General features: G+C 43.7%; 1 protein-coding gene across 4 annotated transcripts in view; it reads right to left on the bottom strand.

Annotated features, from left to right (window-relative positions):
* Nucleotides 1–235: 235 nt before the first annotated feature.
* Nucleotides 236–22,309, bottom strand: part of sacs (sacsin molecular chaperone) — a 29,058-nt gene continuing 6,984 nt past the window's right edge. For 2 of the 4 annotated variants that reach the window (XM_081700609.1, XM_081700611.1), the window contains 6 exons: nt 21,009–21,120; nt 18,505–18,651; nt 16,815–18,297; nt 16,485–16,576; nt 15,842–15,868; nt 236–13,294 (listed from right to left, as the gene is read on the bottom strand). In XM_081700609.1, coding sequence (XP_081556735.1) covers nt 1,743–13,294; nt 15,842–15,868; nt 16,485–16,576; nt 16,815–18,297; nt 18,505–18,651; nt 21,009–21,120 — 13,413 coding nt within the window. In that variant the 3' untranslated portion in view covers nt 236–1,742. Of the gene's footprint in view, nt 13,295–14,584; nt 15,717–15,841; nt 15,869–16,484; nt 16,577–16,814; nt 18,298–18,504; nt 18,652–21,008; nt 21,121–22,309 lie in introns of those variants that run through there. The other 2 variants (XM_035534263.2, XM_027012020.3) reach the window with 2 other exon arrangements.

The raw sequence follows: 22,309 nt of genomic DNA, 5'->3' as shown, positions 1-22,309 counted from the left end.
GAGGAGAGGAACGCTTAAAACTCTGAGAGCTTTTTAGGCAAAATGATTGAGACTGTTCTTCTGTTATTTTATACCCCTGAGATATAGCATCATAACAGAATCATCTCATAAATAAAAAAGTGAATTGTGTCCAGCATTCATATTAACTCTGCTTGTGGACGGAGCATCATTCTCATCATTCTGCTGATCCCCCCGTGGAACCTGAACTGGTGCCAGGTCAACTGCACAACCCGCAAATGGTACTGTGGGAATTTATTAGATTTATGGAACTGTCCATGTTAACAAGATATACACTGTTGAAACATCAACAAAAAAAAAAATACTGAAGCCAGTGTTTAATTTTAATCCCCAATGATCTTTCTTAAAACAAATAATGCACAGGTAAAATATATTATTTAAAATAAAACTAGCACCATATGAATAACTATGTTCCTCTTAATGAAAACAAAGAGAACTTCTTGATCAAACTTCTCCAAAAAAAGACAAGAGGTTGACATGTTTTAAAATATACACAATTACAAAGTGTTGCTGTTTCCTGATATGCAGCTACAAAAAAAAAAACAAAAAAAACCCCAACGAAACAAAACAGAACTGTCACAATTCAGCAGTGAAAGCGGATGTGAAGTGTCATCTATCATTTACTTTAAGAGGTGTCTTATAATGTATTTCTTTTTGTTTATGTTATGGAAAACCAGAAAAGATATACTTCTCGATTGTGCCCCTAGGTAACGTTCAGTCCTACTGTACAATGGAGGCACAAACGACGTGAATGAACAAGAGAGGGGAAGCATCATTCCTGTCTTATCAAATGCATTTCTAAAGTAAAGGTGTCACAGTCTAGGATGCACTTCATACATTAGGACCTTTAACTGGCTTCTGAAACTTTAGTGCTGCAATAGGTCATATGTCAGGAACCTACCTATATACACATACATAACTTAGAACCTAGGGGCCTCTCTCTCGCTCGCTCTCTCTCTCTCTCTCTCGTTCTCTTACTCTTTCTCTCTTTTTATATATATATATATATATATATATATATATATATATATATATATATATATATATATATATATATATATATATATATATATATAATGTTAAGCACAGTATGATGATTTTAGTCATTCATTCTAAATAACAGCCAGACCACAAGACATAACACATAAGTAGACATCCAGGAAGTCACAGAACAATCAGGTTATTTTTAGATCTTCATTGTACTCTGCACTGTTGTTTAATGTACAACGCTCCGCATGTAAAAGTCTTCACTCCCAAATTTCAGCAAACACACAAGCGCTCTTTAACCAAGTGTAATGCTAACACATGCTTACAATACAGTCAACTGGTTTGACTGTGTCAAGAAAAATACTTTTATATAAAAGATGAGGTAAAAAAGTAGCATATTCTTGTTCACTTTGTACAGGGGAAAATGCAACCTTTGGTTTAAAAAGAAAAATATTGCTGCAGCCTTTAGCATTATGTACAGTTACATGTCAAAGACTCTGTCATTTAAGTAAAAGGTTACAATATTGTCAGGCTCGGGTGGCGCCTGTTTGTACGTGTATGAGCAGACGTATGCAGGAAGCAGGCTTGTGCATAAACTGCCAACTGAATACATATTTTTGATTCAGCCATGTCTTGTATTATATTCACTTGTTCGTATTGCACTTAGCCACCATTCTGATTTTGATATATATATATATATATAAAATGTGGCTGAACAACTGGAATTTCTTGATAATTTATATTTTATGTTGCACAAATGTCTCCAGTTTGATGATTATCCGAGCCGTACATTCCATCACTCTCAGTGCCACTTCCGAGGTGTACCTGTCATTGGGGATTTGAGGGAAGGGGAGAAGATCAGGATAGCGGGTTCTCAGGCTGTCAACACCATACCCTTCCAGTATCTGGACGTCCTTAGCCAGCCCCGTCAGCTGAGAGTTGTACTCTTCCACCTTCTGAGCTAATGCTGTGGGTTTCACGTCTTTGTCCGATTTGCCTCGGACTGCATAGTCTGCAGCAATTAGTGCTAGTTTGGTGGCCAGAAAGCACTTGAAGCAAACCCACTCATTGGCATTTTTGTGAAGGTCATTTCTTGCAGCTGAGAAGTTGGCTCTGGCCTGCCGTAGCCACCGGCGAGCCTCCACTGGGTTGCCAACAGACTTAAACGAAGGCGGTACAAAAAAGCGGCTGGAATGAGACGTTCCTGCATAACTTGTAAACTGCTCTCGAAACTGTTGTCTCTCAGACTTGTGGCTTGTTGCTTCCTGGTTCCATGATGTGTAAAATCTTTGAAAAGAGAACTTCTCCGACTGGAAGCGAGTAGAAGAGGTAGAGAAAGTTCTTCGTGTTGCCCTGTCTGTGGTCTGCTCTGCCTGGGCTTGCCTCTCCATCCTGTTGATTTCGTTCTGTAAGTGCTTGAAGACCTCAGTGGCAATGTCAAGGTTTTCCGCATTTTTATCAGGGTGCCACTTGAGATACAAACGCCTGATTATCTTCTTTCGCTCAGTCTCAGGAAGTCTCCAAGCCTGCTCTACAACTGAAGTCACTTCTTTCAGAATTTCAGGTAATGCATTAAGCTTAATCTTTTTAGGAGAAATCTTTGTCGGAGGAGCTATGTGATTTTCCTTGCCAGTAAAAATAGGTGGAACCATTCTGGGGTCTGGGCATTTACTCTCTGATGGGCTTGTCTGTGCTGGTGGTGTACCATCTCGAATATGGGCGGTGTCATCTTGTCTTGAGAATTTATACAGATCAAGGGAGCTTACAATTTTATATTCACTGTATCCAATGTCAATTTGGTAGCATTTACCTAGAAAACTTGGGTTGTCGTCCTCTTCTCGCTCCACCTCTTGAACAATGATGGCATATGTGTAGGTTGGCTGATAGGACCCCAAAATATCTCCGCCTTCTGAGTCAACTAGATAGCCCACATATTCTCCAGGATAGAATACATTCATAGGGTCCATTAGAAGTATATGATGTATCTCTGCGGGTATCGGTGTCCCAGGGAGGGGAAGCTCAAGTTTCGAGGGTTCTGTTGAATCATATTTGACGCCAAGATTGTCCAGCTTTTCTGTGATTCTGTATATGTCATTGCAGCCCAGCATAGCAATGAGATAGGATGTATCAGAAATCAGATTGTCTGTTGCAGACTTGAGGGTCATTGCAAGAGCAAGGAGAAAGTTGATATCCTTGCTGTCTGAGTGTTGAATGTAGAGATGAATGACTGATGCGCCATATCTCTTCAGGAAGGCCAGGGTCTCACTCTTGCTGTGTGGAATAGGACTGCAACCTTTGACTCTCAATGTTGTCTGTAGCTTCTCAAAACAGGACACCTTCAAGCCTTCACATAAGGCTTTGCACAGTCGTATTGCTTTTTCCTCATTGACCATGTAAGCGTTGTCATTCTCATGCTTCATGATGCGTATTAGTCCAGTAATGAACTGCTCAGAGGAGAGTAAGAGCTGAAGCCGACCCTGAAGGGAGCAGAGGGCTCCAAACTGGCACATTTTCTGAGACTCTTCATCAAGTTGCTCCTCCAAAATGCTACTCAAAAGTCTGGGCCTCAATTTCTGTGGAAGCAATGTAATTAGCTTAGTGTGGAAGGTGTGATCTTTGCCAAGGTAGCACTGGCTCATGTCAACAAGCATTTGGACTCCAACATTACCTTGGATTCTGCCCTTGTAATGAGGTGCATCATCAAAAACTAAACTGTTTGACTTGGCAAGTCGGCCATCATGACTTGGCAGGTAAAACGTGAACTCTCTCAGGGTCTCTAGATCTTTGCGTATATGTACTGGATCATTCTGGAGACTTTTGAATAATCCAGATACCGCTCTTTTTACTGTTCTCATTTCATTCGGGTCAAGCTGTTTGCCTTCTGAACTTCTGTATATCCGGCACAACACTTCAACATATTGTTTTGTTGATACAGTGTCCTCAGTTCCCAAGACTTTGAACAGCTGGTGAAATGTACCAAGTTCAAGTGGAAGTTTGTATAGATACGGCTTAAAGTCTGCTTCATTATCCAGATTAATGACAACCTCTTCTGGTTTCAAAAGCTTCCAACCCTCCTCAACCATAACAAATGCCACCCCTCGTAACTGTTGACGGAATTCTCGTTTATCTGCATTAAGGAATTCATACGTGCTCTTCAAGACTTTGTATCTTGTTTTCACTGTGTCATCATCCAAGTTTGTAACGCTGCATATGTTTTTGCAGTTGCTAATGACCTTTTCCAAAGGTGGGTCTATATTTACATTTAACATAGCCAACACTTTGTCAAGCTGTTCTTGGCCTGCAAGTGGACTTCCCTCTTGATCTGTTATGCTTACTGGGGTGGCCTTCTCTGGCAGTATGGGACATGATGTCCAGAGCAATTGCATGATATCGGTTTGCTTGAATTTTGGATTAACTTGAGACCCATTGAAGCGAATTAAAGGAACAGAGCCATTTATTTCTTGGTACTGAGGATGCAATCTAACCAGTTCTGCTGGAGCACGCTCTGGAAAAAGGAATGGTATTGCAGAGAGTTCTTTGAGAAATTGTCCTTCAAAGAGATCTGTCCTCTCACCGAAAATGTGATTCAGGAGAACATCGTCAATGGTCTGAACCTTTTCTTTGGACCAGTTCTCTGTTTGAGCCTTGATGCTGATCTCTTTTGCGAACTGTAGAACTTGCTGCTGAGACACAATATATTTTAAGCCTATCATGCGTAGGAATGTTATCCACGAAGGTAAGAAGGAGATACCATTTTTTGGTTTTAACATTTGTTCAATTTTCCTGAAGAATTCAGCAGGGATGAAAGATTTGGGTGGTAGCATCACTTCAAATACTTTTACTGTTTGATCGTAGAAAGCTGTGGCTGGTTTTAGTCTGCTTGTTGAATCATAAATGAAGGACAGACTTTCCAGTTTTTCATACAGTTGATCCCTTATGCCACAGGCCTCCTCTATTGCCATTAACTGCTCCTTAAGATAGATCATGTGTTGGATTTTGGCATCATACGACAGAATGTCAAACTTCGGTAGAAGGTGCTTCAGGTATACCTCCAGATCATCGATTGGTGTGCACCCAAGAAAGGTGTAGAGCTCTTTCAGCTGTGAATTGTCAACTAGAAATATTGAAGAAGTAGTGTGTGCCCATTTTTCTATATCAATAGAGGGAATGCTTTTGGTCAGTACATAACATGCCCCGAAGCTTGCAATGCTAACGTGTCGGCCACTGACAGCTCTATAACATGGTAACAGTTTCAGACTTTGTACGTCATCTGGGCTTAGGTTATTCAAATTAGAGTTAAAGTACAGCAAGAGAGCTTCAAAGTCTTTTTCTGTCAGGCTTCCTGCTTTGAAAGCTGATGTCTGGATCATGTACTCAATGGCTCTCAGAATGCTGGAGGGATTGTCAACATTTGCTGTGTGCTGTGCCAGCAGAGGCAAGATAGGATTTTCTTTGGCACATATTTTGTTTATAGCCACCTGAAAACATCCTGCTTTCATCACGGTATGGAAGACTTTGTCATTTTGTCCATTGGGGAAAATGGCAGCATACACTAGGCTCAGAGGTAGCAAAACATCATGTTCTGGTACAACTAACTTGTTGCTTGACACCATGAACTTGATCCCTGGTAGGAGAGCCCAGTCTTTAAGGATATCCAGGACTGTCTCAAATTTTGGCTTTATGTCTGTCTGGTCATCTTTGATGCCAATATTCTCATTGATGAAATTCCATACACTTCTCAGCCAAGAATCACTAGCATAGTTTTCCTTCCACCTCACAGCGACCCTTGTTCTGTACTCTCGGGGTAGGACAGATCCCAGTAGGTCTCCAAAGCTGCTTATGTCAAAGATCTTTGCCACACCAGCTTTAAAAAGAATGTGGCTGTATCTCATGTACAGGTTGTTCATGAACAGTTCTTTCCGGGAAGGGATTAGTTCATGATGAGTAGTCAGGAATTTTGGCCGCTTAGAGTCAAACACTTGCAAACTGTTGTCCATTGTCAATAGCAGTGGCAGACCCTCTATTCTGACATCGTCTTCCTCAATATCTTTGAAGCAGTAGTCCACCAGCAACTTCAGACTGTGGAAGAGCTTGACATTAGATTGCTGAAGTCTACAAGGCAGTTTTCCAATTTGGCAAGAGGTGTCTGGTGATGAAAATGTCAGCAGGAAGTTTCGGACATCTTCTGGTGTCACGTAGCTGACCGGAATACCTGAATCTTCCAGGCAAAAGTATAGGCTGGCTGTCTCATCACAACTGTGAACTAAGTTGAAGCCAACATCCAGAAGCATGGCCTTCAGTCTGTAAACATTTTCTGCCACAGATTTACGTGTGGTAATGTTGTATTCTGTGTTTTTCAGGTGCTGCAATTCGTCCTGCAGCAAATTGTCAAAGAATGCCCTGCTTTTATTTGAGGGGGACGTATTGACCCAGCAAATGTATATTGCTGAGTGTATATCTGTGTTGTCTATTTGTGGAGCTCTGACAACAGGAAGGAGTCTTTTCAAGTCAACGTGAATACACTGATAAATTGCTTTTACCAAACAGTACCAATCTGGCTGAATGTCTAGTCTGTTTACAGGGAAGAAAAATAAGAACTTTCGCAGAGTGTCTTTTACAACATGGACTGGTGTTCCTTGTAGGACTGTCATAGTAGGATCAGGACCAGGAAAGAGGCGACGTTTCAGCTGTACCAGCAGCTCCACATACGCAGGAGCTATTAGCAACATCATTAGGTTACTGTTCCAGTCGCTCCTCACTCCAACTCCATTGTCATCCCTCCACAGGTTCCTTCTGGCAGAATCTAAGGCAAAATGCCCATTCACATGAAAAGGCAGGCCGGTCTCCAGTGAGAGGGGTAGAAAACAGAAGGCTCTGTGAGCTTTTTTGTAGTTGTGGCTCGTGCATGCTGCCACCCCACCTCGTGGGAAGAGTGTGATGTCCTCATTTTTGTGGGCTGATATTACACTCTTGGAGACTTTTTCCATATCAGAGAAGCCAGACCTGTTGCACACTAGCCAGGTTGTTGAGTTTCCACCTGAGTCCTCAATGTCCATTGTGTATGTAATCTGTTGAACTGGGATTTGGGTTAAGTTCTTTTTCTTTATCACACTGTCCACCACAGAAGCGTGAAACTGCTTGCGTTTCAGACGATCGCCATCTGTGATTTTTGCAGTCACAGAATACAATGTTTTCAGTTCTCCTGTCCCATTTTCTATTTCACATATTGAAATTTTTTCCATGTGATTCAAAAACATAAGTAGCTCTGCACCATCTGTTCGTAACTTATCCAGGAGATTCTGAACCATTCTGTCTGATGCAGGCACTGAACTGATCTCTGAAATTTTTGCCATATCTACTGTACGTATGGGGAAGCGAAACATTGTGCACCGATCCAGCTTGAAATGGTTGCCCAAATATGAATTCAGGACATCAGAAAATTGGGACCTAAAGTCAGAATCCAAATCCCTGAACATTCTCCCTGGGCTAACAGATGTTGCCCCAGGTGCATAAAGTGCGTGTGGGTCAAAGATACAGAGAATGTCATTATTTGAGATAAAAGATGGACAGTCAGTGATATGATACACAGAATTGAATCCAATACCATACTGCCCAGTTTTGCCAGGGTTTGCCTCTTTGGTGCCTCGACCGAGATTCTGGATCCCTCTGATATCATCCTCTGTGAATGGCTGATTGTTATACACACAGAGTGCTGGGCCTTGCATAGGCACCCATTTGTCATCGAATATTCTGTTTGTTGGATGGATCCTGGGATCAAACACAAAGTATATCTCTGTTGCCTTGGCATCATCTGCATTCTGAAGGAGCTCTTTCAGCATCTCCTTCTCAGATGGGTATGCATTGAGAATGCTCTTGATTCTGCTGGTGAGTTTCTCCTTTTGCCCAAACTCACTTCCAAGTGTTGTGAAACAGATATTGGAAGCATACCTTTCCAAGGCTTTATGACGTTTTGGAATTGCCCCCAATTTTACTGCTACTTCTCTTGGAATATCTCCATGACAATACTTAACAGTTGTATCTCTAACCTTAATCCAAGGGCAGTCATTGTAACATAGTGACTTAGATTGTTGCAAAAAGAGATTTCTGTCAGGTAAGAGTATCTGTCCATAGTTACTTTGGCAGAACTCCTGATTTTTGTCTCTAATCAAACTCCATATTCCTTCGCTTATGATCCTGCGACAGAGCTGAAAGTTATCCTCTGTCAGACATCTGCTCCCACATTCACTTTTGATTTGTTCCAGGACATCTGAGAAATTTTCAACCGTGTAGCTTGGCTGAACCCCCACATTTTCAAAGAGCTCACGACAGCTATTTCTGTATTTGTTAGGAAGCTGGTAGAGATATGGAGCAGCATCAAAATTCAAATGAAATGCCACTTTTGATGGATTTACATACGTGTTTTCCACTAGAATTGAACTGAAGCTTTTCAACTTATCTGCAATTTCCTCCTGTGCAGTTTGGGATTGCATCATCTCTTCATGCAAGTATTTGTAGCAGGCATTCGTTATATTTTCCTGATACAGTGTGACACCATCAAATGATTTTGACAGTTCTCTGAGCTGGCTGATGACTAGACCAACAGTTGGCTTTTTAATCAGTCCAAGAAAGTCTTTTACAGCCAAAGAAATGGGGCCACATCCTTTAAAGGAGGGAGAATTCTCATTCAAGATTGGTTTCATCAAACACACAGTGTCCTGATGCTCTGTTGTAAAAAGCTCTGTTGCAGGGAACATTGTTGTCTGTTTAAAATTATTTCCATGCCAAGGGAGGGAAAAGCCAGCAGGCTTTGTCAAGAAGGGCAGGAACTTGGTGGCTTGTAATTTTGCAACATATTCATTGCCTCCTGTGTCTCTCAGTTTTAGCTTTTCATCGATAAGGCTAAGCAGTATACTGCTTCTGACGCATGCAGCTGTATGGTCAGTGTCATTAAGTGCCATTACAGACTCAGCGCGCTCAGTCAAGTCTTCCCACGAGAGATCATCTTTTACCATACCCAACTCTACTAACTTCACCAGACATATTGGATTCAGGTAGTCTTTCACACTTCCTTCAGGGAACCGCCCATCATCACTATGGTACAGTTTGGCAACTCTTCCTTCTGGGTGTATGAGCCTAGAGGGTAGAACAAGCCTGTGTGATGGCCCAGAACATGGAATACATGGAGTCCCTCTCAGTATATCTGCGAAATCATCCAACTTTTCATTGAGGACATAATGCATCAGTGGGTCACGAAGGTCTCTGTCTATGTCTTGTATATGGGGGAAGAATACATCTGAAAAGAACCGTCTCTCCGTGAGTGTGTTCTCCATCAGTTTCTCTTTACAGCCAGCATCGACAAAACCTTCTTTTACCCAGTCTGGCAAATCAACAGCACAGAGATCTTGGGAGTCACACTTGAGGTATTTCATAAATATTTTGAAGGCAGCTGGTCCGACATCAGGTCTGCAGAGCAAGGAGTCATCCAAGAACCGAACATATTTGATTGACACCCAGGTTTTGCCATCTGAAAAGACTTTTGCATTGGCATTACTGCCGCCTTTGGCGATTTCTTGATACACTCCTTGGCAAATCAAATTAAAATCATCATGTACAGCTCCAGGATCAGGCCAGGCTGCGTAATAGCTGTAGTCAAGGAGTTCCCCATTTTCCGACATAGTTCGCAGCATATTAAGTGCAGCCAAGTATGCCTGGACAATCACATGTCTCATGAAAATGGAGTTCCACTGTCCTTTTGTGTCTGTTTTCCAGATCTCTTTACGATTTGAAGTAACTGCAAAACATCCATTGATGTGCACAGGTAGTCCAGTCTTTATTCTGAGAGGTAAGTAACAGAATACCTCTCCGATTGGGCTTGCATTTGTCTTAAGTGTCCATTTTCGGTTTTCTTCCTCAGACAGCAGGACTGCTATACCCCCACATGGCACCAGTCCCAGGCGCTTGCCGCTTTCACTCAGAGAGAACTTTAGAGCTTCGGTTGCATCCATGCACGAACAGATGAGCCAGTTTGTGTTTTCCATGGCCTTCTGGGGCATTTCGTCTATGAGTCTTTTTGTCTGAGAGCCTTTTGCTGCTATCTCAAAGTATGAGGATGGATCCTCTTCAGAACCTCGGAAAAGGGGCGACTGCAGGTCCAGAATCCGCCTGAACACATTGTGAAATTCCTCTACCACAATTCTGATGATGCAGCCAGACTTAGGAATATCAGCAGGTACTCTGTTGGTTGCTGCCACTTTTTTCATGGCTTTGGCTGCAGACCTCAGAATGCTGAGGGGACCGTAAGCTGCTTTGGAAGACCAAACACTTTTGTTAATTGTGACCACATCCTGCGCAGCGGCGGGATTCAGGTCCTCGGATTTTAGATACTTTAGGACCATCATGCCAACATGCTGGGTGAAGAGGATCAGCCGGTGGCCACAGATGCTAAATTCATCAACTAGTGAATAGATATCAGGGGTGTTGTAGTATATGCTGCTAATTTCACTTGTTGCTGCTTCATTCTCTGTCCTGAATGGCAGTCGGAAGAGTGTTCCATCATATTTGTAAGGAGACTCTTGAGAGAGGGGAAGCTGGCAGTTGAACACATTAACAAAAGGCTTGAACTGGTTTGGAAACTTTCTCAGTCTTTTTTGCTGTTTACTCCAGTTGATTTTGATACCTGGGTTTGATTTGTCCCTGATGTGTTTGCTGATGTGGTTGATGTTGGGATCAAACATGATCATAAATTCTCTGCTCATGATGATGGGTATGTCAGTCACATGGTACACGGAGTTGAACCCTAACCCAAATGTGCCCACTTTGTCTGCTTCACACCGTTTCATGGACCCTCCCAATCTGGTTATGTTGAGGAAGTCTCTGTCAGAGAAAACAGAGTTATTGAACGACCACAGAGCAGGGCCGTGGCACACCATCATTCCAGGGTCCAGTAAATTTTCTCGAATGTCAAGATTTTTTCTCATGTCAATCAGGAAACTGCATTCAGTTGCATTTGCATCATCAGCATTCTGCAGAAGCTCTTTGAAGATATCGGCAACCGATGGATATTCCTCCAAAATATTCTTTATCCTTACTGTTAGTGGTTCCGTCTGGCCAGACTGTTCAAATCCAAGGTTCTCTGGGTTTATGAGCCTTGTGCTCAAACAGGGAACTCTTAACCACTCTGCGGTTTTCATTGGTATGTCATCATGTACCAGGATGATGGGCTCTGTGGTATCATCCAGCAAGTCGTTCAAATCATCCACTTTGATGTCACAGTATGTGCATTCATGAATTGGTTTCATGACCAATTTTCCTGGATCTTTGTAGCAAAGAATGGGCACATGCATGTCAACATTCACTGATATTTGACTGTTATACAGCCATCGTAAAATGTTTATCAAGAGAAGGATATTGTGTTTGCTTTCTTTTTTTGTCATTTCCTGTTCACTTCTTTCTTTAATTGTATTGACCACCTCAAACACGTGATTAGCATCAATTTCATCAACAGAACCACAGAATTTGAAAAGTTTGTGGAACTTTGCAATTGTCTTTGGTAATGAGTACAGGAAGGGCTGTAGATCCAAGTCTGTTATATGTTTCAGGGCTGTGTGGCCAGGGGATGCAAATGTTCTGCCCGTCCAAACCCAGTCAAAAGACAGAGATTTCAATGCTTCTCTTGCATCCTCTAAATGTACTTGCATGAAGTCATAAATCTCAAAAAGGATCTGCTGAAACTGATACCAGTCCTCTGTGGTAAACGCCTGTGATCTGTGCCAATCGTTTACTGCTTTTAAATGCTGAAGCACTTGGTCGACTTGAGGCTCTATGGATAACATCAGAGCTTTCTTCATACCAACAGATGTCCGTTCGACCAGTGCTACTGAAGAGCCAACAAGCACTGCATGAGACATATCACACATTTCAGACAGGGAGGAAATATTACAAGTGTCTCCTTTCCAGGCAAGAGTCTTGGGGTAATTTAAAGGTCGGTCCTTGCAGACAGGTACCCATTTCAGTTTCTTCAGGGATGTCTGAACTTCTGAAGACTTAACTAACTTTGTTTGCTTGTTCAATATCATAAGAAGTGTTTTTGCCTTGTTCCGCAGTGACTCCCATTCTGGCTTACTACTTCCCTGTAACTCTTCAATTTTCTGGGCAATTTGAAGTACGTCTTTTTCAGTAAGCTGGACTTCATTCTTGAGCCCTAACTGCCTTAGAGAATGAAGAATATCAGGAGATGACGTGTATGTGTCTGGAGGAAATCTAGTTTCTTCTTCCATATAGAAGAGGGTCTGCAGTATCTCCAGCTCAGGATCAAAAAGGTCTGTTGCTGCAAGCATTTTTCCTGAGGAGGAAAATATGAACTTCAGTGAGGAAAGCCAACTGACCACTGCTTTGTTCTCATTCTTAAGAAATGAGAAATGGGTAAGCACCCAGAGCATGATGCTTCTCACTTCATCTTTGCTATAAAACCCTTTATCGATGTCCTGTAGAATTACTTTGAGACATTCTGCGCTTTTGACCTGCTCCACATTTAACAATCCAACGAGTCGAATAGTTGCCTCATCACTGCTTTCCACCACATGAATGGATAACTTAACATCTGAAGGGCACTTGGCAGAATGGTGCAATGCTCTGGCTCCTTTCAGAGAGGTAAAGGATGGTGTTCCCTTCTCTGAACATTGCCCCACTTCCACAAAGATGGGGAGGTCTTGAATTATGCGTTTCTCTTTCTCAGTGACATCTGTGAGACCAGCCAAGAAACCTCTCAGAGTATTTTTTTGTTTCCCAGTGAGGGATGACACTTGGCTAGAAAGTCTTTGGGATGAGGCCCTGTCCATAATTTGCAGTAAAGTGCTTGGAGACAACTGGTGGAAGTAGTTTTTCAGTAGTGGGTGTTGCAAGCAGGGGTCCAGTTTACTTAAGACAACTCCTCCGAGCTTCTTTATGACTTCCAGCAGGACTTCACATAAAGGACCCTCTTCTTCATGCACTACAATGATTGGAGATGGAGCCTTAAGACGCAGGAGCTCCAAAGAGGCGATACTGTCATTCAGTGGCACGTTCGGAATCAAAGGCATGTCTTCAAAGGTACTAAGGTCATCAGCAAAATTAATGTAGAGATGCTTCCAGACCATTCGGAGCCAAGATGTTGATGGATGTTTTTTCTCTTGGTTACCGGGGTTCCACTGCACGACAAAGTCTCTGGAAGGCCAGGCTGTCATAAGGATTTCCTTTATGAGGCGTGCAGATCTCTCTGGAGTTAAAACCTGAACCTGAGTGCAGGGCCTTCCTGAGGAGAAAAAAGAAACTGATATTTAGCCATTACAAATGCATAGTGTTTAAAACTCTTAAATGGCATATCTTACACATTTAGATGTGCTTTATTAATTTTAATGGAGTACTGACTTTTACTCATTACAAGGGTTTTCACAATGTACTTCAAGCAAATTGATTGTACTATTCCTGTATTAGAAAGAAGTAGGTTTTTCAACTGTGGTGCAGACACTTTGTAAGGTTTTTTAAAAGTAAAGGAAACATGTAAAATTATTGATTTAGGGTGGCATTGATATGGAACTGAATTTGTATGTTATGAATCTTTCTCAGTTTTAGCATATTCATAATCTGATTATACTGCAATAACAAATCAAAGTATGTTCACTGACACACAAAGAAGAACGATTGCAAAGAAAGTCTTGGTTGTAAACACAAATGAATGAGTGTATTCCAAGTGTGGGTTGTATGTGAGTGCTGTGCCCATTCCAGGTCCAGTATCCAGTTGCATTGCCTGGTTTTGTGCCCGTGTTAAGGCTAGTGTCCAGGTCCAGTGCCTGGTTTTGGGCCTGTTCCAGGTTCAGTATCCATTTCCATTGCCTGGTTTTGTGCCTGTCCCAGGTCTACTGTCTGAATCCAGTGCCTGGTTTTCCGCGCCACCCTGGGATCCTGCTTCTCTCTGGTTCATCGGGTTTGCCAGCAAGCCCGCCTCAAACATAATGGAGAGACTGCTTTGCTATGCTTCCTGGTGTGTGCTGTATGGTTTGTGATTGATTTGTGATGGCTCTTGACTGTTTACACTGTTTTAGTTTGTATCTGGATTATACCCTGATTTTGCTTTGTCCCTTTCAACTTGGTCACTGATTTAAATTCATACATTGCATGTCTTTGTGTGTGTATATACTGGTGGCTACTCGCTACTCAAACACATCGTTAGACAAATTCGTAACAGATTTGTTTGGGTAACAGGAAGGAAATGTATATAATAAAAGACAAAGGGAAGGAACTGGAGGAAACAACTGAATTCTGGCAGTGCGAGTGTATTATACACAAGTACTATTACAAGGCTGGTGTTACCTTAAGGAGTGGCCAAGGCCAAAATCACAAAACTACACTAACTCCCTAACATAAACACAGACAAAAATGGCAGCCACTCCATATATACACACAATAATACATTATATACAAATTTACAGAAGCAACCATGCTGATAGGAAAAAGGCTCAGGGTATGATCCAGATACCGAGTTAAACACAGTGTAAACAGTCAAAAGATCTCATAAATGAACCACAAACAATACAGAACTCACAAGGAAGCACAGAAAAGTAGCCTCTCCACTTTGTTTGGGATGGGGCTGGTTGGCTGTCCCAAAGAACCAGACAGGAGCAGGTTCCCGGGATGGACGGGGAAACCACGCACTGGAATCGGACACTGGACCTGGAACAGGCACAAAACCCGACACTGGACACTGGACCTAGAACAGGCACAAAACCAGGCACTGGGTACTGAACCTGGTTCAGGCACAAAACCAGGCACTGGGTACTGAACCTGGTTCAGGCACAAAACCAGGCCCTGGGTACTGAACCTGGTTCAGGCACAAAACCAGGCACTGGGTACTGAACCTGGTTCAGGCACAAAACCAGGCACCGGGTACTGAACCTGGAACAGGCACAAAAGCCACATACAACACACGTAGAACACAAGACATAACAGTGAGAATCAGTTATAACAGTTTTTTCTATGTTGAATAGGAGAGAAAAGATACATCAATAACAGTTTACAGAAATACAATGCAAAACGTACAAATATAATGCTTCTACTTTAACAAGGGTTAATAGAATACGCATTTAAATAATATATAACACACCATACATATCACACACACCATATTTTGAAAAATTATAATGACAGTAAAAAGTTAAGGTATGGTGTATGAACACTGTGGATAACATCCACAATGTGAGCAAGTCCCACAGACAACGTTGCTAACATGCAGGTCATACCGTCGACACACACGGTGATCCCAACACAAGTTAACCTTGTGCTGTACTAATCTGTTTCTTTCCTTTTCTCGGTCACTTTTGTTTCATTAATGAAGGTTATATTTGTGTAATGAACATCTCAGAAGTATTTTACAGTAAGTATAACACCTACAGAACACCTACAGAGCTGCTATCAGGTCACAGGTATTAGTTGCATTACAGTATGTCACACGCTGTAGTTACTGGCTAGATGCATAACAAAATCCACAAAATTGAAATAACACCTACAGTGTTGAATTAACACCTAGTGTTGAATTAATAGTGTTGAATGAACCCCTACAGTGTTGAATTAACACAGTGTTGAATGAATACCTACAGTGTTGAAATAACACCCAGTGTTCATTTAAGTCCACCCAGAAACAACTGAACATAAGAAAATTCAACATTGTGGATTTAGATCATGACTGCCTTACAAATTCAGTTATAGTATCTAGCACTTTAAATGTAAGTGAATGAAACTGATTCATTAAACAGGAACATTCCTTCTCCAACTGTGCAGGCAGAACTCCACACAGTGTACTTACCTGAGCAACCCCAGAGATACTGCTGAACTGAGATTCAAATGCAAAACCGGGATGAAAGTGAAAAACACAATTCATTATTGAACTTCTAAACAATATACTAAATATGGCTTAAAAATAAAACAGATTCTGTAAATTGTATGACATTTGGTACACCATAGCAACACTGTGACAGCAAGTTGGGTCATGTAATGTCATTTTGTGGCAAACTGCTCGGAGAAGAACACTGGACCCTGTCAAGATGTTTTGGTCATGCCTATCTCAACAGTACCGCATGGACAGAAGTGTTGCATGACCACTTTAAACAGTTCTGGCAGGTTTAAAATAGCGCCTTCGTGAACAGCACAGGAGAGAGCAGAGGTGTGAGGAACTGTAGTTTGGATTGAAAGATCACTCTCAATCGAGGCTTAAGAGCAGGACTTACAGACGCAACATATTTCACCGACAGGCCACTCTTACAATCAGGTTGCTAATCTATTGTGTGGCATTGACATTACATTACATTACCTGTAATGTCAACACCATACAATAGATTAGAAATGTGTAAGCAGCTATTAGTGTCCGTGTGATTGGACGAGTGGAGAGAGCAGAGGTGAAAGGTGAGGGTGCATGTGAGTTCACTGCCATGCTGGTTAGTTATATTTACCTCTGCTTCTCCCAGCCTCTTTCAGGCTGTTCATGACATGTGGTGCAATGCTTTCCAGCACGAATCGTCCTTCCAGACCTGGGTAAAGGGACCTGTTAAAGAAATATATATATATATATATATACATACACACACACACACACACACACACACACACATATATATTCATTCCTCTATACTGCAGTCAGATAAGCTATATATAACAACATGGCTAATTTGCTGATTTGTTGTATTAACACATGCATGTGGTCAACATGAAATGTTTCAGTTTCATCAAATGATACTACGACTATGTGAAAATGTATTTCAAAATAAAACAAATCTCCATACCTTGGATACTCTTCAGAAGCAACATAAACAGCATCCTTGTCACTAACCGAGGAGGAAAATGCAACAAAAGACTCATTTTGCAAGGGCAGCATCTCCAGTCCAATCAGGTCACTGTAGCAGCCATCGCTGAGAATAAACTCCAGCAGAAGCAGTTTCTCTCGCAAGGCCCCCGTGTGTCTGGCTTTCCTTAGTGTTTGTCGTACAAAAGAAGGCGTGACTTTCCTCAGACTTTCGGGTTTGGTGGCGAACGTGTCAAGGGCCCCAGCAGCGTTGACTGGCACCTGTGCCAGGGTGATCCCTGAGCTCTGGAGGTATTCGATCACGGTCTCTGCGCAGTCCTTCGTGGAGTCAAGTTCTGAAAACACTGCATCCTCCACGTTCACCCAGGTGCTGCTAAGCGAGAAGATGACAGGCTGCTGGAGCAAGTCATGGTAGAGGGGTTCAATGATGGGTCTCCAGTGGGGACGTATCCTGTTAGTGTCAGGCCAGGCTCCATACAAAGCTCTGGGAGAAAGTGGAAAATCTTGGTTCTTATTGGCCTGAATTCTCTTAATGGTTTCCATGATGAGTGTGTAGTAAGCCCTTGGCATGACCGTGGTGATGAGGAGTTCATTCCAAAGGGCGGCCGGGTCTCTCCACTGGTCCACCTCCCTCCACTTGATGCTCCTACGGTTGTCAGTCAGGCCAAAGAAACCACTGACATGCACCGGCAACCCTGTGAGACTCTCCTCTCCCAGGGGCAGTGGAAGGAAGCAGAACGCCCGCCCTGAGAAGCTGGAAGTGGCACCCTTGGCCTCATCACAATGTGTCAGAGGCAAAGCTATGCCAATTGTTGGTATGAACTTCAGATCATCTGCCAGGGAGTCCAGTTCCCTGCACATGCCTCTTCCGCCCACGGCATTGCACACGAGCCACATGGTCTTCTGTTTCTCCTTGGCAGGTTTGTCATACACGTCGATGGCGAGCTGGTATGTGGCACAGGTCACCGAGTCGTTTGGCACACTGTTGCTGTAGTTGTTTATGGCCAGGTCCAAAGTCTTCAGCGAAGTTGGCCGCTCAAGCTTGCGTTCGGAGTTCTCCCCTGCCGTGACCTGGAAGAGCAGTCGTTCGGTACCATCTGACTCACGCGTGTGGAGCGAGACCTTCTGCACACTCTTCAGGAAGAGCAGCACAGTGTCTGCATCTGCTTTGAAAGACTCAAACAGCTCCAGAACTTTCTCTTTGTTGTAGATATTGCTGCTCAGCTGAGATGGCTTCGTGCGGAGGGGGAAGCGAAACAGCGTTCCTGGAAAGTTGCCATCTGCGATAGTCTTCTCCGAGCTGCCAAACAGGCCGACGAACGGGGCGAACTGATCACTCAACTTCGTGACCTCCTTTATGTCGGACTTCAGGTTCCAGCACTGTCCAGACTCATGGACTCCAAACAGCAACTGATGAGGGTCCAGCATTGCAATTTGATCCCCACTGAATATGCTTGGGACATCTAGAAAGAGAAAACACAAATACACAAGTGCAATGAAAAACAAGATGAGGAAATCTGGGTATTTTAGATTTGTGATGTCTATGTTACATAGAAATGAACCTTTGCTAAATGGAAGATATATGAGCTTCTGAATACACTCAATATTCTTAGCCTAACTTCATAAACTCCTAGACTAAGAAATAACAAAACAATGAATTTAATAGTTACCTGTTATGTGGTAAACAGAGTTGAATCCAATACCAAACCGCCCCACTTTTAAAGGGTCCTCCCTTTTCCTGCTTCTTGCTATCTCTTGAATTCCATTCCAGTCCTCTGCCGTGAAAACTGCATCGTTGTACACATACAAGGCTGCACCTGATGAACGCACACAGTTTGGCTGATTTGTACCACGGAAACACATTTCACACAGCATTTTAATGCAACAAAAGATAGTCTCTGTCACGAATGGCTACCCTCCTGTTGTCCCTGTTTCAAGTTTGGTTTATTTGTCACATACATAGTCATACACAATATAACTCGTAGTGAAATGGTTGACATGGTTTCAAGACTCTGCTCTCCACGCTCAAGGATGGGAAGCCCCTGGTATTGCCCTCACTTATGGCAAATCTGAGTGAGTATGACGGAGGAGATTCATTATGCAGTGCCGCGTCTACCTCCAGTACCTGACCTGCCCTAAACCCCCTGAACTAGTGAAGGTGCTGTTCATAGACCTTTCTTCGGGGTAAAGCACTAGAGTAGGCAGAGTTAATATTCCAGCACAGAGCTCAGAAGGCTAGAACTGTGGAAGGTTTCTTCCAGATGTTAACAGCACGGCCAGTCCCTGCCTCCTGCGTGTAGGAAACAGCCCTACCAGCCGCTATCTCCGGCGTGATGGTTGCCACCTAGCCGGATCCAGCCCCCGGCATGAGTGAAGCTGCCCGACCGGATCCAGCCCTTGCCTCCGGCGCGAGAGACGCCGCCGCCAGTCCAGTTCCTGTTCCTGTTCCAGTCCCCGGCATGAGAGACGCCGCCCTTCAAAACCCAGTCCCTGGCGGAGTGGATGCCGCCAGTCCTGTTCCTGTTCCCGGCCTAGTGGTGGCCACCTGGCCTGTTGTCATTGCCCAAGAGGTCTCTCAACCTGTTCCTGTTTCTTGTGTTGAGTCTGTACCTGTAGGTGCGCCCCCTGCCCTGCACAGCCACGCCTCCAGACGACCTGGACCCGCCGCCGCCGACTGGCGCAGCCGTGCCTCCGGACCTCCTGGACTCACCGTTGAACACCGCAGCTGCGCCCCTGGGCCTGCCGCGTCACTGGACCCGCTTGTTCCTGGGGTGGAAGAGGCCACTCCACATGTCCCCTGCGCCACGCGCCCGTGGTCACTCCTCGAGACTCGCCTGTGGCCCCGGGCAGCTGCTACAGGTGTGCCTCCAAGGACGTTTGGGACTCCCTGAGCCACGCCTCGCAGCGAGCCAGTGACTCTTGGGGCCTCTCATCGGCCTCCCGGACCCGCACGAACTCTTCGTTTATGCCGGGTATCTGAGGCTGCTGAGGCTGCTGCTCCAGACCCCAGTACTGCTCCCTTGTCTGCCTCTGTATCCTCTGTTCCGGTTTTGTCTGTGTTCCTGTCTGTAGATCCATGTCTGTGTATGTCATCCTAGTGAGACCCGTTACCCTGCCATGTGGCTTTAGTGTTTCCTTGCCCATCCCAGAGTGTCTGTGTCCATGCTGGTTGTGTACTTTGTTCCTGTTCCTGTGTTGGTCGTGCTTGATATACTCACCTCGGTCTTTGCTTCTGTCCCTGTTCACACATATGTGCCCGCTACCAGCATGTCCCCTCACCTCTCCTCCCCTCTCCTCCCCTCCCCTCTCCTTCCCTCCCCTCTCCTCTCCTCCCCTCTCCTCTCCCCTCCCCTCTCTTCCCCTCTCCTCCCCTCCCCTCTCCTCTCCACCCCTCTCCTCCCATCTCCCCTCCACTCTCCTCCCCTCCCCTCTCCTCCCCTCCCCTCTCCTGACTGTACACCCACCTCCTGTTCCAGCCGCGTCACTGATCCGCCTTTTCCCCATCCTACTCCCGTCCCTAGGTCTGCCCTGACTCCTATACCCCTCCAGGGTATGGGAATGGATCCCATGTATGCCCGGGGTCCTACCCCTGGGTCTGTCTGTTTCGGTGTTCCGTCTTGCGTGCCCTGGTGCGCGCATTGGGGGGGGGGTTCTGTCACAAATGGCCACCCTCCTGGCGTCCCTGTTGTCATGGTTTCCCGGTCGTCTTTTTTCCTGCACTCCCTGGTTCCGCCCCTTAGTTTTGTTTTCTCCGCCCCTCGTCTGTTCCTTTATTCCAGTCCGTGTTTTGGGTCTCCCTGTTATCATGTTCACCTGAGTCTGTTCTGTGCCTGATTGTCTTGGTTATTTAAGCTCTGTGTTTTGTCTTCTAGGGGGTTGGTTATTTTGGTAACTCATGTTCCTTGTCATGGCTGTTACGCTCCTAGTACTGTCGTTGCTATCGTGTTTCCGTTTACTCTGGATGTCATTTTTACCCTCAGCGTTAACCCTGTGCTTTTGGTTATTTTGCCTTTCATGTTTGTATTTCCCTTGTTAATAAACCGCCCCCTGCACGTGCATTCTGCCTCTCGCCTGATCCTATGGGAATTGTTACAGTAACCCTTAATCTTTTAAATCACACATTTACCAGACATACTATTCAATGTATGACATGAAATGAATCTTCCTCCTTTACCTTGGTACTGGGCCATATCATGTGACCAGAGCAAATCCACTCCGTATTCGGTCTCATCGTACAGGAACTTGACCTCTGTGGCACCTGCATCCTCTGCATTCTGAATCAGCTCCTACGAGAAGAAAACTCGGATTATTAGCCTGTTCAGATCAGACATACAAGTGTCCTGTTTCCTAGCTTATGTTTGAGAAGGAGAGAGAAAAATAATGTGTGAAGTATTTACTAGAACTCTTCAGCACCAAAAGGTTCAGTCATGTTTTTACACATGTTTTTATACGTTTATACACATTTGTTTTTACACAATTGCCTCTCACAGACATGCACAAGTCCTGGAAATGTTTCTACAGGGTATAATACATGAGGAGAAAATGTTTACAGAAACTCCACTACACTGGTAATACAGCAACAGAAAACCAACAGCTGTGCTTTTATGTTACATGAACACAAGCTCTAATACAGAACAGATCACGGTATGTTATATTTATTATAGTTTGCCTAGGACTATTTGAATGTTGTGGGTAGTGAAGGATCATTGTAAATAATTGTTTCCTGGAAGTGCATCATGCAAACACTTTTGTACATGACTATGCAGCATGGATGTTTAAGGCTGATACTGCTGAACACTGTGTCACTTTCTTTTCAAGCACAAGATTACAGATACATGAAACTAGAATGATCAGAACATTAGCTACCAAACTAAGTTATTTTTTTGACACTGAAATGTACTAAAATGCTCATTCATAATTAATACAAAAACCTGAAGATGTTATGTTGACAATCTATTGAGAAATCATTTTTAAACCCTGTCTTTCCTTAGAAACATGCAAATTAGCACCCTTTTGGGTCTTATATCTTGTTACTGCAGGTGAAGTATATATATATATATATATATATATATATATATATATATATATATACACACACACACACACACACACACACACACACACACACACACACACACTGGGCACTCAAATATCCAGCAATCACAAGATCGAACATTTAGAAACTGCATACCAGCAGAAAGGCAGACGGACTGAATCCTGGATGGGTCTTGCCATATGTACGAGTATATCTGAACAATGGCCCCTGAGTATAAGCTGTTAAGAGAGACACAGTGGCCATGGTGGAGGTAGAACCAAAGGACATGGTGACATGGTAAGATAAACCCCTCCATGGAATGTACCACCCCCAGAAACAGAGAGGGCTGACATCCAAAAAAATCAATCCCATAACAAGGCACAAACATGCAGGCAGGAACTAAGAGACACAGGCAAGATTTTACACGGAAACATCTGCAG

This window comes from Electrophorus electricus, chromosome 17 (genome assembly GCF_041902795.1).
Source record: "Electrophorus electricus isolate QZ-2024a chromosome 17, ASM4190279v1, whole genome shotgun sequence".
Lineage (NCBI taxonomy): Eukaryota > Metazoa > Chordata > Actinopteri > Gymnotiformes > Gymnotidae > Electrophorus > Electrophorus electricus.
Note: the sequence above shows the minus strand (reverse complement) of the source record. Positions and strands in the feature narration are given on the sequence as shown.